Source organism: Brachyistius frenatus, unplaced genomic scaffold (genome assembly GCF_029030835.1).
Source record: "Brachyistius frenatus isolate BFR_SWC_R1_liver_20210118 unplaced genomic scaffold, ASM2903083v1 Contig_9, whole genome shotgun sequence".
NCBI lineage: Eukaryota > Metazoa > Chordata > Actinopteri > Embiotocidae > Brachyistius > Brachyistius frenatus.
Window position 1 is genome coordinate 1,308,121 of NW_027210608.1, and position 15,351 is coordinate 1,323,471.

Genomic DNA, 15,351 nt, shown 5'->3' on the forward strand with positions numbered 1-15,351 from the left:
TGCTGTATCTCATCCAGAGCTCCAAAATCAGTGGCCTACCAAAGACAGGATCCCCTCCTCCATGGCTGGTCAGTATCTATATTTAGTTGTACGGTACATTACTTTAATACGACTTGACAGTAGGCTGACCTTTTGCTCGGTGTATAGTCAAATTTAGCTAATCAATATGTTTCATGTGGCTGGCCAGTTTTAATAGAGGGGTCATTTGTTAAATTCGACTGGATGTTAATATAAGATGGTGCCTGTTAAGTTAAAGGGATCGATTTGCAGATTAATATGGCCGGTCTTTTTCCATCTCTATGAAAAAGATTTCAAATGTAAAAACACAGGTGCTCAGTCTGCTGACACAGAACCTGTCAAACAGCGTGGAAGATTAGGTCCAAAACTAACCAAAAAAATATGCAAACAATGAAGAGTGTTTGTCTCATCCTTCAAATGGCCAAATCTAAATGGACGGGTTGTCCACTATCTGTCCACAATAAGTGGAAACCTGCTAATAAAGCCCATTTGTACCTGCTATTACCAACCCACTGTGGCTAGTGGGATGAAAAAGGGATTTTCCTGTAAGCCTCATATGGGAATGTATCCATGTTAATTATGTTGTTGCTGAATTAGAATCATTTCTCCTGTTTTGTAGCTGGACATGAAGTATTTATCTCCTCTGCTGCTGGCTTACGAAGACCGGATGAACGAGAAAGATGCACTTCTTCAAACCACTGAGGTAAAGGGTTTGTGACGGATTGTATCCACGTGTGCTACTTTCAATCTCAATCAGTTGTCATCTCTTCTGTCAAGAGAATGTGGCTTTTCTTATCAGAGTTAGGAGCAGTTAACCAACGTTTGATATGCTGCCTTGGATATAACGAATGGGATCAAAACCTACAATACAGGTGGTGGTAAACATGAAGGTTTACAATACATAGGGTGCTAGCTAGGAGGTGAGGTAAACATTGAGACGCACAAATAGCACTTACAAAACCAAAATCATGTCTTTTTTTCCCAATTGATGACAGTTTTTCTGTTGAGGAATGTAGCACATTCTGTCAATTTCATCTTGTGGTAGAACATAGCTTAAAGTCTCAGGATGATGCCTTTATGATGCCGACACCTGTGTATTCAAGCAGGTGTGAATAAATTAAAGTTGTGTTATCATTTTAAAGAAAAACAGTGGCCCTTAGTTATTGTAGAGGTTGTACAGCTGTGATTGAACATAGTGTAATGAAGCTTTTGCAAATAACGGACAAACATTCAGCATTCAGTTTAACTCGCTGCATAATTAAGTTGCTAACGATGAGACTCCATTCAGCAGGTATTTGTGCACTGAAGCGATCCAGTTTCACATTAAAGGGAGTTGTAATTGTGCCACTGGGGCAAGCATGTCCAGGCTTACTGGAAATAACACCACCAGGACAACCGGCGAATCAAGTCATCGCCCCAGTGAAGGACTGTGTCTCCCCGGGGAGACCTTTAAACCTCGGCTCAGGGCTGGTAGTAGAGCACAAGATGTAGTTTTTGTTTTGCTGTCACCAGTTTAAAACTTCAGATTTTTTGTCCTTGTGTCTGCAGGAGGAGGTGAAGAGGCTGCGTGTTCATGTAGAGGGAGTGGTCAAAGAAAACGAGAGACTCCACGATGAAATTGCCAAGAGCAGCGTAGTCAGCCAGAGGGACAGGTAAGAACAAATATATGGTCCGCGTGTGTACTGGTTCAGCACTGTCAGCACTTGCTTGGCCTTCACCACTCATTCTCCTGAAGTGGTTCCAATTAAATGACTCTTTTATTCTCCCCTGCTTCAGTAATGGCTGGCCGTAGCTTCTATAGCATGAAAAAAACATAATGAAACGGTAAAACCTTTGCATCTTTCTGCGAACTACTATTTTTTTTTCTTGACCTTCTAGTTTGAATGTTGCAGGCTGATTGCAAGTAGCGCTGGTCAGATAATTGCAGTGACTTTATGTGAAACAGCAGCAGGTTCAGACATTTTAACGTCTTCTGAATGATTATTTAATACCGTTGAATCAAATCAAGAATAATGTGATTTCTCAACTGGCAGTCGTGTGTGTTGACGCTTGCTACATTTGCATGCATTTACATGTAATTCATTTTCCAAGTGCTCTTACCAAAAGCAGAACACTGAATATTGAACAGTAGTTTACTGTCCAGTATTCATGATAAGACAGCACCACCACTTGAAGTGAAGGTAGGCCAAATTCATTTATTTATGATCATAAGAGCGAAGATGACTGCAGGTTGTAAACTGAAGAAAGAATTACTTGAACTATTTTCAGTACACCAGTCTGCATACAAACCAATCAGCTCAGTGATTCTCAGTCCGACACTTTCAAATAAAACAACTGTTATTACTTGCAAGAATCAATATATGCTGTTAATGTATGTTAGCAGCATACTTCATCTTTAAAGGGTCTTTAAAGTTATGTTCATGGACAGATGAATGATTCTGGACCAGCCGTAGATGCTTCAAAGCTAATCTATATGTAGTTTAATATATGTACTGCTAGTATCACATTCAAAACATCCGGTCTTTATATCCAAAGTTTGACTTTGGCAGTATGTGTAAATTTCATCTCTGGCCAGTCCCAGTTGAAATAAGGATAATTAGTGATATTCTGTCTTTTTGTTTTGATAGTTGCTCTATTCATATTGATCAATTAACAGCTTTTTGTTCTGTTAACTTAGTGTTGTCATAACCTCTCTCTCCTTTTCTTTCTCTCTGCAGTCATCAACTTCAACAACAGGCCTTTCTGGTTTTGCAGGAGAACCAGGTTCTGATTGATCAGCTCGAGGCTCAGCATGTTAAGGCCAAGGCCAATGACAGCAAACGCCACTCTGAAGGTACAGGATATAGGGAAAGACTGAAAACCTTGAGAGTGTTACATTAGATACATTCTTCCAAAGGCAGGTACAAGAATAACCTAAAACTGAAGAAAAAAACTATTCTGCTTCCTTTTCTCTGTCCTGCACTACTTTCACTCAAACTGTTTGTTATACTTTTCCTTCTCTCTTCGTTCTCTCCATAGTAACCAAGGTGTCTAAGCAACTGATGTTGCTGGAGGTGGAAAAGCAGCATTTGCAGGAGGGCCTGGAAGAGAGCAGGAGGGAGTTACAGAAACATGTGAAGGAGGTCCAAGTCCTGCAGGCCCGCCTGAAGGATGCCATCACCTGGGACGAACACTGCAGCACCGCTGGGCAACTCAGACGGTAAAAGCACTCTTTCATCTCTTTTTTTACTCAATATTTCTGCCTCTAACAGATTAATTAATCAGTGTTAAAACAGTTCTGTATCCCAATTTGTTCTTGTTTTGAAGTGAACATCGAAGAGTTTATATTAGCGACACACAGGCTGGTTTGCTGTATGTTAAGTGAAGGTGTGCAGTTAGCTTTGTTTACCTTTATTTCAGTTTAGAAATGGATGGAATTTGTGGGATATAAAAAGCACAAGACAAGAATAACAACAACAGTCTCGCCTGAAGCATTTCATTTTCAATTTCAATACACGGGGCCATTGGCGTGTGACAAAAAAAATGAATGTGGTGAGGTGTGATCATAGCCAGTGGGATTTTAACAGAAAACTCATATTCTTTGCAAATAGATAAAACAAAAAAGGTTGTATAGGATTACTAAAGCTGAGGCAAATATCTTTAGGTTGCATTTTGGATCATTTTTGCATCATATTCATTTGTCAATAGAAATCAGTGAAACAGCTCAGGGTGAATGGTAGATGGTGACACACACATATACCAAGTACATACAGTACTTCAAGCCAAATGAGGGCACCGGTGCATTGATGCATTATTTAATAACTGGATACATTTTGTTGGGATGTGCTGTAACTTCTTCTCTTGACCCTCAAGACAACTGGAGCAGCAGGAGAGCAAGAAGAAGAGTGAAATGGACCAATTGCTTCTCAGAGTGTCCAGCCTGCAGGAGGAGAATAGGAGTCTGGCTCTGGACAAAGCCAGACTGTCTGCTGATATAAAGACAATAGAGGCTGAGCTGCAGCTCTCCAGACAAGTGAACAGGTAGTGAATATATATATATATACACAGCGTTCTTTGTCTGCCCTTATCTCACACATGAAACCTGATGCATTGTTTTTCTTATTGAGGGAAGTGCTCAGCACTGCTGGGCCCAGAAAGTCTTCAGCTTATTATTGTTATTGCTTTTACGGCTGCTGAGTTTAAAATGTACAATTCATAGTCATATATACAGTTTCATTTGGCATATTCTAAAATCTGTGAAGGTTTTGCAAAAGGTATCCAGTATGTGGATTTACTGAAAATCTGATGATGACAGTGACAATGACGAACAAGCAGTTCTAAGTCTTCTAAGATTCGTGTGTGTGGATGTATCCTGTTGCCAAACCCAAATTCACTTCCCTGAATAGAGGGTCTGGCCAGTGACCACACTCAATGGGGGATTATTTTCTAGTAGTTACATCCTAGTTGGAGTATACTTCTTGTTAATTTCAAAACTATTGGAGCAGCCTTTAACCAATCAGCATCATTGACCACCATATGAAGGATGTTCTGTGAGCAGAGTGCAATGCCAAGTAACTAAATTAACACTGAAGACTTTCCTTTCCTCAAAGCCGAAGCTAGCCTTGCTACAACTGTTTGTATCGTTCCATCCAGCTCTACCACCCCCACATGTAGACACTCTGGACCCCAAAGCATGAATCAAGAGACAGGATTCAAAGTTAAAGTCTTTACTGATCATTTACAAAAATACACAAGGAGGAGGCAAAACCCTCAGAGTCCAAGAAAACACACTGAGGTTGTTAGAGTCAGTCTAATCTGGATATATGGTCAATGAATTCAAAATCAATGAATTTTTTCTTCTTCATGTTTTAACATTTTTAAAACACTTACACTTTTTTTTTTGCTGGAGTATGGCTCTTCTTATCACTCCATAACGTAACTGTATTTGATTACTTACTTAGTGGCTCCTTCCCTCTGCAGAGTTTAAAAAATATGCTCACTATGATCATGAATGTCTTAGTACTTTGTGAGCGATGTCATTGAGCACACTGGTGCTTTTCAACAGCTTATAGTCTTATTAGAGTTCAGATCAGGTTTTTCTCCAGTGGGGCTGATTTATTTTTGTCTGGGGTGACAGCTGTTCTAAAATCTGTTCTGGCCCAGAACCGTCCTCTGCTCCCAGAAGACCACTGCTCAGATTAATGTGGACTGTCTGATTCTGACGTGTGAACACTGTCAGAAGGTGTTTGATTAACCAACAATGTTTTCACTGTTGTGTACAGATGGCAGGGCCTCCAGATACCTTCCAGCTAACTCTTTTGTCTCTCTTCTCTTCCTTTCCCTTCACCTCTCCCACACTTTCTCTCTCTTTTTGCCTAAACTCTTTTCCACTCCATTGGTTCTCCTGTGTTTTGCCCTCCTTCTCTTTTTCTTCCTCTCTTCTTTAATTCTCTTTCACCTATTCTCTTGCTCACTGCTCTGCACCACTCAGGAAGGCAGAGAGCAGGCTGAGTGTACTGAGGGGACAAAAGGAGGAATGTGTGCTGCAGGAGGAAAAGGCTCGGCATTACCTGGAAGCTGTCATTTCTGTGGCAGAGCACATTTCCCAGGAGAGAGACCAACTATTACACATGGTACAACTGATGCTACTGATAACAACATTTGTACAACCTTTGTGAGATCTCTTTCATTGTACAAAAGCTAATTACTATGACTTGAAAATTACTTTCTCTGAACTTCTATTCTCTCTGAGCTTTTATGAGTTTTTGGCAGTATTTAATATTGAGGATTACCATTGAAATTCAATTCAGTGCAACATGAGCACACATAACAATGATTTGAATTGTTTCTGGAGCTGCAGATCTTTTTAATTTGGCCTTTAGGCTGGTGCTAGAAATGCAGGCTTAGTCAGCTGGCAAGAAACCGTTGAACTGAAATGCAAGGCAGAATTCAGCAGGCAAGGCTTAAAGGCATTTTTTCACTTGGTCAACTTGTAACAGGTGTGTAGGCAGGTGGGACTTAAAAAAATACAACCATAGAAGAAGCAGCCAGGAATCGGTCATGTGCGACAGCAGCAGCAAGGGAACACAGACAATTTGGCAACCCAGATAAAGCAGCGCTTCACATAAACTGGGAAGCTAATGAGTACTAAAGAGCAGCGGTGCAGCATGTGGCCGGAGACAGATGTTCTATGAAGGCAGGAAAATCTATTTTTGTGCTTGCTGTGATGTGTCATCTATCAAACAGAGGCAGTTTGCCTGTCATATGTACTGTATGCTGTTGTCATGTCAGCATAAGTGTGATTGATTAAGCATTCCTCTATATTTACTAAAGCGCCTGATAGACCTTTTTTCCATTTCATTTTGAAAAGCTGTTGTCGAAAAAGCACAGCAATAATTGATGACATTACAAACAACTTCATTTTATTCAGGTGAGAGGGGTCCAGGTCCAGGTGTATTGTGCATGCTGGCTCACTGTTATGGTATGTGACTGCTCCTAGTCATATTGCAGTCACAACAATGGCTACTACATTTACCTTCTGCATTCCAGTGAGATGTTTCATCAGTTTCATCTCCGCCTCTGCTGGATGTGCTGCTCTTTCTCACTAAGCTCTCTCTGCCTGCTCTCTTTGGGGAGACATCGTTCCACTGTTCATCTAGGACATTCGTGCACCTGAGAGATGTGTCGATGGATAATATATGCATAATATATGCTTCATAGCTCATGTAGAATTACTGACATGAAGTAGGAGCCCAAAGATTTGGCTAAATTATTGGGGAGAGTTGAGCTGCAGCTGGAGCAGATGTTTTCAAATCAGCTGGAATGACACTTAATCGATTGTGTTTGATCTCTTTGAGAATCCCAGTGCTGAACTATCTATCAGAGCTGTATATACTGCTGGCTGTAACAAGCTGCTGCGATAGTGCACTGAATGCAAATAGAAAGACTCAGGCTCCAACCAGTGAAGGTGTTGGAAATATACTGCGTCAGTGTATTTGCTACATACTTGTGAGAAGGCTATGCATTTGTATCCCAAAAATGACATCAAATATATTCAAAGATGTCAACTTTGTGTCTCAGTTCAATACACAGGGAAAACTGAGATCTGTTTACAGCTGCAAAAAAAATCTAAACAGGGTCAACAGAAAACAAGGTATTTGATATTTCACTTTGGTCAAAGGCTATAAGCCATCAGCATTTTTATTCACTTCAATAGTCCTCAGTTGAAAGAGAGGGATGATGGGAACAGAGGAGATCACACAGTAATGTTTTCAACTGTGTTTACTTTGACTGATTTTATCTACATTCTTCTTGAACTTGGAGTAAATATTCTCATGGAAAATGTATTTTTTTGGCTGTGGATCAATGTACAGTATTGATTAACAAGTGGGCTCATCATTCCGTTAATAGCAGCTGTTGTTCTCCGAGTCTTCATACCGTTCTGAAATCACAACTTTTAAAGGACTTTTGTTTTCAGTATTCGGGCAGTAAACGCTCTTCAACGTCGGTAGATTCAGTCTTAAAAAATGAGAGCACTTCAAACCAAAAACAAGCGCTAACACAAACAAATAGAAAAGAAAAAAGGTATCTGGCTCATTGTTTGGCAGAGGACCTGAGAATTCGTTTTTTCTGGTAAATGCTAATAGATACAAGGACTTTGCCAAACGTTTGGAGGAAAAGCAAGCGCTCGTCATGTGTAGAAGGTCAGACTGACGGTACATTAGAGGTCTGAAGCTTACAAGCACCCATTTGTCTGGATGAGGACACGGTGACTACAGCTCTCTCTGTGTGTGAGTGTGTGTGTGTGTGTGTGTGTGTGTGTGTGTGTGTGTGTGTGTGTGTGTGTGTGTGTGTGTGTGTGAGAGAGAGAGAGAGAGAGAGAGAGAGAGAGAGAGAGAGATGTGGTTGTTCAGAGGTGGGGGCGTATAATGTGAGCAGTGCAGCTGTTTAATTTTGTGGATTTAAAGATAACGAGCTGATCTGTTGAAATTTAATTATAGCCTCTTTCACCGACCTGCAGGGACTTTTTTTAATTTTTTTTTATTAATGTCACTTAGCTATTAAAATACGTGGATTATAGTGGAGGTAAACAAATGTAATGGTGTGTTTTGCCTCTTTTTGAAGCTCTACAGAGCCTTATGTTCCTTTTGTGTTGTTTTTAAGAAGACTGTAATGGAAGTGCACGAGCTGACGTTGATGTTTTACCGTTTGTGGTTCACCCATTCAGCTGCACTGGATTACTGTAAAAGTTGGCAGCATTTTTAAGTCTTTCCTTCTTTTTCTTTGTCCCATTCTCCACAATCCCTCCCTTTCTTCTTTAAATGTGTGTTGCACTCTCCCTCTGTGCCCCTCTCTTAGATCAGTAACCCTCCATCTTCCCTGTCTACCTCTCTAGGCTTCAGGCCTTCAGCAGGAAAAGCAGGGATTCATCAGCAGCATTCTGAACGGCACGGTTCGATTCGGAAAGCTACAGAAAGAAGTCAAGGTAAGTTCCTCTGTTCAAACATTACTTTCACAGTACGATCAGGTCCCCCCATCCTCCCCCCAGGAAAAATCCAGGAAGTTCTGCATGCTCTGTTCCAAACATGGGGAGAATCTGCCAGCAACGTCTGCTCTAAAGCTGCTCTGCTTTAATGCAGGCAGGGGAATTTGATCTCAATCCCTGATGCCAGACGAGCTTGTTAAGCCTCAACTCATCCGACTGAACATTTTTCGTTTATTTTGCTCAAGACAATCATCAAGTCTCCTTCCCATTGATCAGCCTACTCCACTGCAATTGATAAACAATCTGCTATCAGCCTCCACCGCTCTGAAAGCATGAATTGATGAGCAGTTGTGTCTCTCAGAGTGCTAGCTCTCAAACGGAGTTCAATGAGTCTTGAGGACTTCATTTTCCACCTTATGTTCCCCCTCTCCAACAGATTGTAGAATAAGCACTGCACCCTGTCAGCATGTTAGATGTAAAGAAAACACCAGCACAGTGATCAGCAGTAATAACATGGCTGCTGTTTGTGCTTTGCTCCACTGGTCATGTCGAGTTCCCCTGACACTGCTGCTGCTATTAGTGAATTTATTACATGTTATTAGTATTCGTGCTGCTTTCTAAGAAATCATACTTACCACTATTCTGTCAGCTGGAGACGTTCCCATATATTCATTTAAACTGAATTCATTGATTTTTTTGTGCAGATATGTAAAACTTAGACCTGTTTTTATAGATCCTGCACAAAACAGACATGATTAAAAACATAGTGAAGCAGCAGGCAGGCAAGATATATTTAATCATAAACAGAGAACCCTGCGGGGGAATGCTAAGAAGCGTAGCAACTGAGCACAAGACTGATGGAAACGTTTGAGTTTATAGGGAACATTTTAATGACTAAATTTCACATTAGATTTACAGATTTTTCCAGCTGCGAGGTGAGGATTCACTAACTATTTTACAGCTTAACTAAACTGACCTCAACCGAAACGCTCACATAGTGAATACTTTTTTCATTCAGGTTTTCATGGGAAGGAAGCTAACTGCAAACTTATGGACGGGGTTGTCACGATCATGAAATTTCTGTTAATGATGAATTGTCATAGAAATAATTGCAACTAATGATTAAATTTCACTTTATTTTGTTAATGTTTTTGCCACTGTTAAAAGCCTTTTTATAGTTTAAAAATACACAATATACAAATATGAAGGAGAGCCATTTATTGCAAGTGAAAATTGGAATATTAAAATAAAGATTACTTTTCTGTTTGCCTTTTAGGCTTTGTAAACACAATTTGCACAGGTCAGATATGACATAAATATCAACTTTAATATACAAAGCCTGTTACTTAAATATAAAAAAAACATTACTGTCAATGACAAGTACCCGTAGTCAAATAAACATTCAGCATTATTAATGGTTGTGCAAAACAATTGCAGTCAGTCCAAATAACTGTAATCAAGCAATTATGTAATAACTGTGACAGGCCTGCTTGTGGATGCAACATTTGTTTATGTGTTTAGTCTCAACTCTGGTGTTTGTTATTGTTGTTGGATGTTCTGGTACTCAAGTGTAGATGACGGTAACAGGCACATCTGGGGACAGAGATAGTTACACACTGGATAACGGAGCCTCTTTTTTCGTCCTCATCCATCCTTTGACACTGCTTTGACAGCAGCCATTCCCATAGACATAAAATTAAGCCTATTCAGGTGAATCACCATGGCAACCTTTTCTACATTTACCTGCAGAGCCATCGTGGTTTGTATCTCACCGCTGTGGTTGACAGCTTTTTTTTATTGTTTGTTTGTTTATGTCAAACATTAACATGAAGAAGGGCCAGCAGTATTAGTGCCTTGCTCCAGGGCCGGTGGTCTGTGTGTTCAAGCTATCAGCAGTTGTTGTCACTCAAGCCACAGCAGGGAAAAAAGCATCGCTCAGTGGTTCTGACAACCTTATTAGTGTCTCTATAGCAACAGCCCAGAGAGAAAGAGGAGGGTGTGTGTGTGTGTGTGTGTGTGTGTGTGTGTGTGTGTGTGTGTGTGTGTGTGTGTGTGTGTGTGTGTGTGTGTGTGTGTGTGTGCGTGCGTGTTCCACAGGTGGTGATAAGATGTTTGTTGTGTACATGAACATTTTATTCCTGTTATACCTCATCAGTCATTCTCCCTCATTCCCTGCCAGCAAAACTAGAAATCAGCTAAGACGAACACTTAAACGTGAAAGTATTCCTGTTTTTCATGGTGTTCTAGCAGTTAAACTAAAGCTGATGATGTAGGGGTTGTTAAATTATGGGCTGTTATAAACCTGCCACAGTGTAGTAAATGAGTCACATTGAGGTACGATATAAACAGGGCTGTTCATATAATTACAAACAGATTAATGATGGATATAACGTGAAAATATAAAAATTGCAAAGTACAGTATGAAATGAGATGATGTTTTCATGTTTCTGATATACTGAATATCAGATATTGGATTGTAATGTAAATGGAAGTTAAAACCATATCATATTTTTCCTATGAATTACTTTAAGGAGTAATTTATTGGTCAAAATTAACTCTTTTTCTATGAATTAATCAATTAACTGACTTATCATTTCAATAATCATGTTTGCTGTGTGAGTGACAGCTGTATAGAGAAAACCTTTCTTCAACCTGACCCATAGTGACTTCATTATCAGACACAGCAGAGACCACAAACAAATAGGAAAAAAAAACGCAGCTCCAATTGAAACTGGTCAATAATAAAAAAAATTAAAAAAAAATGTAGGAAGTTCACATCAGCCAGAACGAGACCTTTCCTTTTCTGGTTTGTCTTTCTATTTCTGAAAGTTTTCATAATTAAATGGAATATGATGCAATGATGGGTTAACATCAATTGCTAATTTTTATTCGACACAAGTCTGCATGGATATTAGTATTTATGTCAGTATTCCACACATAAGCTTCTGTGTTCTTCAGAGGCCTTTCAACCTCAGCTAACGACAAACTAAAGATAGGAAACATTTTGGTGTGATGTTGGCCATTTACAGACCATAAATGATGACATCACAAATCACCAGTTACTCACAGATTCATAGCATAACACAATAAACCTCCTGTCAGACTGGGGAGTGGTGGAAATATTCATAGCCCTCTACCAGAGAAACTTGTTTTTTTGTCATTAACTCAAGTTGTTGAATAGGATTGATTTATCATGTTTCTTTTATTGGTCTTCACATGAACATGCATTTTTACTTTTTCACAGAAATGTGCATATTCAAAGTTAAAAGCCGCATAATTCAACTGTGGCAACATAATTTTGGAGGGCACTGTGCAGTAAGTGGAAGGGAAAAGAGAAAAGGATCCATATTTATAAACAGAAATATATTTTATCTCAAGTTTACTCACATAAATTGCTGAAGGCTACAGAGGTTTTTCATTCTTTTGATGCCAAAATCTTTTTAAAAAAATCTACGGATGTTAAAATGACCTGCTAATATAAAGTTATTCATCTACAGTGTTCTCTTTATACATCAACGTGGTTTGGTACACTACAACAAGTTGCAACTTTTCAGAGTGGGATAAAATCAATGAGAAGATAAGATAAGTCTATATGTATATATTCGGTCAGGAAGATAAAAATACATTTTACAGTCAGTGGAAATCAATTTAATTCACCCCAGGATAATGATTCTGCTATGGATCAGTCACAAGTAGCTTGGCTCCGCCCACCTACTGCTCACACCTTCAGTCTTCGCTGGGATATAGTCTAGAAACCCAGTTCGCTTCAAGGTTCCCTCAGCCACTCTGAAGGGCGGTGGGAGAATTTTGGCGAACGGCATCCGGTATATGGTGGTCAGTGGCGATTGATGAGCAGCCGCTCCAGTAGTTTTAAAATGAACCCGAAGCCGACACTCGCTAGGATGTAACGAGTAGTAACAATCCTCAGTGGACCGTGTTCACACCTGTATTTTCGTGCTGTGAATTTGGGTGCGGTGACTCCAGGCTAAGTCTCGAGTGCTCGGTGCAACATTAACGCGTGACCTCAACCGTCTCCGTTTCATCACGTCAAATAATATCTCAACAATATATGGTCGCTCCACTTCTGTCAGCCGTTTTACAAATGTTACATTTTAAAGCTCTCTAGTTATTTTCTCTGACAAACATGAACCTGGAATTACAAGTGTTTTACTTTTTTGCCTTATGTCCTTAGCTGCTTATGTCCCATTTGTACAGTAATTCACTGCAGCTCATGGGGACCTGATGAAACACTCATCCTCACAGCGTGCAGCGCGTCACTGTGATTGAGATGATGTTTTTTTCCATCTGAAATACTAAATAATTCTAGGCTTTGCTTTCTTTTTGCAAAGCTCCTCCTAAAGGTCCATGCCTCAATGTGTTGCCACCTTATCAATTTGAAAATATAGGGATTGTGCGTTAAGTGTGTGCTATAACGAGAAAGCAGATCGTGACTACATTATTCATATGTAATTAAAATTCATGCTCCTCCATCTTTGTGAAACTACCTGAAAATGTTCAATATTTTAGTGAGTTCATGTATAAATATAGCCAGGTCACATGTTTGCTTGACCCATGCTGCTTGACATCAGTGTAAGATGATTTCCCCCTAAAATTCGACTTTTTTTTTCCCCCCACAAGAATATTCACATGTAGAGTAGCGATCTCTTAATCATAGGATCACATGAATATTTGTTGTATCTGCTCTCTCATGGTGTTGTGACTTTTGGCCTTAGTCTCTTTATCTTTCTGCTTACTGTTGGAGAAATGAATTATTCTTGCGTGTACCTCGCTTGATCAATTTGGCTTATTGTGTTTGAAAGCTGAAAAGCGAACTGAACGCACTAATTAGTTGCATTTTCACCGAGACAGAAGCAGTCGCTATGAAATCTTATAACAGAGAGGTCAGTGGGTTATCCTCAGTATCTTGGACCGGGTTCTCTTGGACTCAATGCTGTCTTATACTTGGAGCAAATTGGTAGTTGTCTTCTCAGATGTAGGGCAGGAGAGTTTTTTTTTTTAAATGTAACCTGCCATTCAGCTGAGAAAGATGAAAGGTGGGGTCCTGCAGATGTCAGCCGGTACAACCAGCAGGGCAAACGCTCCACTGACAAGCACACTATCTAACAGATCTGACCAACTCGAGCAGAAAATGAAATCTCTTTCTCCTGTCTGACCTGCTGCTGCTGTCTGTTCATGTTCTGTGCTTCTTTTTCCTTCTTCTCATGTCCGTCTCCAGCTGGTTTTACCGTCTCAACGGGTTTCAGCAGTGTATGGCTTCGTTGCTCTGTATCTTTGACTGTCGCGCTTATTAAAAAAAGATGTGAGGCTAATTAAGAATCTGTCATTCTGAGTTAGCATCATTAATGGTGAAAGGACTGATTCCTTTCTTGTCTGTCTCTTTGGTGAACCACTTTCTTGTTCACAGCTGACAGTTATTTTGTGTAGCCAGACCTCCATCTCATCAAACTTATGGAGGTTTGGAGAAAATCTTGTTAAAATTTGGCAAAGGAGTCTGCCGCAATCCAGTTGATTGGATATTAAAATGGCCACTTTAAGGAATCAACACAGCTGCTTTGTCTTTCTGTGAAATTACAAATATGCTCTCACTTTTGTGATTTTATTGGTTTGAAGTATGAAAGCAGCATCCTCTGTTTTTGAGCTTGATGATACAGACAAGATTAAACCCGTTATGACAATCAAAAATCAGACTGAAGCAGCAGGCACAAGCAACAGATAGAAAATAAGTCTCCATTTATTTCATTGTCTTGTAGCATCTGTAATCAGCAGTCTGGTACTAAGCTGAGAGCTGCAGTCAGTATATCATAGACAGAAACGCAGTAAAATTTCCAGGGGTGGGTCCAGAGACACGTAGAGAAACACTGGATGAGAGAAGGAAACAAAAATTTAGCGTCCAAACACCAGAGAATTAACATGACTTCCATTATACAGAAAGGGCTTATCACAAATTGAATTCTCTTCCCAAAATGCTACATTTGCATTTCAAAAGAATCATTACCTGAATTCTTTTATTGAATATGTGAAATAATACTAATTCCAGGTCCCTCAGTTATCAACATTGTACAGAAAAGGTTCTAAATAGACCCCTAAGAGAGAACTGGAGCCTGCTTGTGCGTACAAAAAAGGTTGTATTAGTCTATGCGCATAATTGCTCCATCCAAACCCGAAACGAATCAGCACTGATAAAACCACAACCACAACTCATGAACAGAAAGTTCCACTTCCATAATGAAACACTCCTATAAAACAATTCATAGTCTAAACCTTTTATTCAAATGCTGAAAATGTCAGTCATTGTTTTGGTGGGATTTTATTACAATCACAATGTCTCAGGACAAATTTCTGACACCATAATATGTATAGAGCATCAAAATGTGTATTGAACATAAGAACAACTACTTTTTTGGACCAAGAGAAGCTTAAAGCTTCAGTAGTCTTTGTCAGAAATAGCTTCTTTTTTTTTTTTTTATGTACTGTGATAAGCATCTTAAATTACATAAAAAAAAATAAAAAAAATGCAATAATGCCAAAACAACCACAGTTTATAGTGAGACTATATGCCAGGAGGGTACATGGTAGAGGAGCACTATTACATACAAAAGAATCAATATAAATAATGCACAGGATATGCACCTTGGCTTCTAGCATGAAGGTCTCGCATAAACATGCTTACCAAAACATCTACTTTGCTATGTTCAACCCAAGAATGAACTCAATGGAAAGTGTGTAGCTCGATGTTAATAACGTATCAAAAAACCTGAGGTATGATCCTAATTCATGTCTCACCTGCACCAAATCAACTCAGCACAGCAGCCTGCATGGCATGTGTCTGTTATTGTGACAGAGAGATG

At 39.6% G+C, this 15,351-nt stretch overlaps 1 protein-coding gene across 2 annotated transcripts in view; it reads left to right on the plus strand.

Moving 5' to 3' along the window:
* cep89 (centrosomal protein 89) overlaps positions 1 to 15,351 on the plus strand; it is a 62,807-nt gene that overhangs the window by 10,194 nt on the left and 37,262 nt on the right. Inside the window, exons 9-16 of one of the 2 annotated variants that reach the window (XM_069690293.1) lie at positions 18 to 68; positions 638 to 721; positions 1,567 to 1,670; positions 2,736 to 2,851; positions 3,037 to 3,217; positions 3,871 to 4,038; positions 5,489 to 5,630; positions 8,393 to 8,482. In XM_069690293.1, the coding sequence (XP_069546394.1) occupies positions 18 to 68; positions 638 to 721; positions 1,567 to 1,670; positions 2,736 to 2,851; positions 3,037 to 3,217; positions 3,871 to 4,038; positions 5,489 to 5,630; positions 8,393 to 8,482 (936 nt within the window). Of the gene's footprint in view, positions 1 to 17; positions 69 to 637; positions 722 to 1,566; positions 1,671 to 2,735; positions 2,852 to 3,036; positions 3,218 to 3,870; positions 4,039 to 5,488; positions 5,631 to 8,355; positions 8,483 to 15,351 lie in introns of both variants that reach the window. The other variant, XM_069690294.1, reaches the window with a different exon arrangement.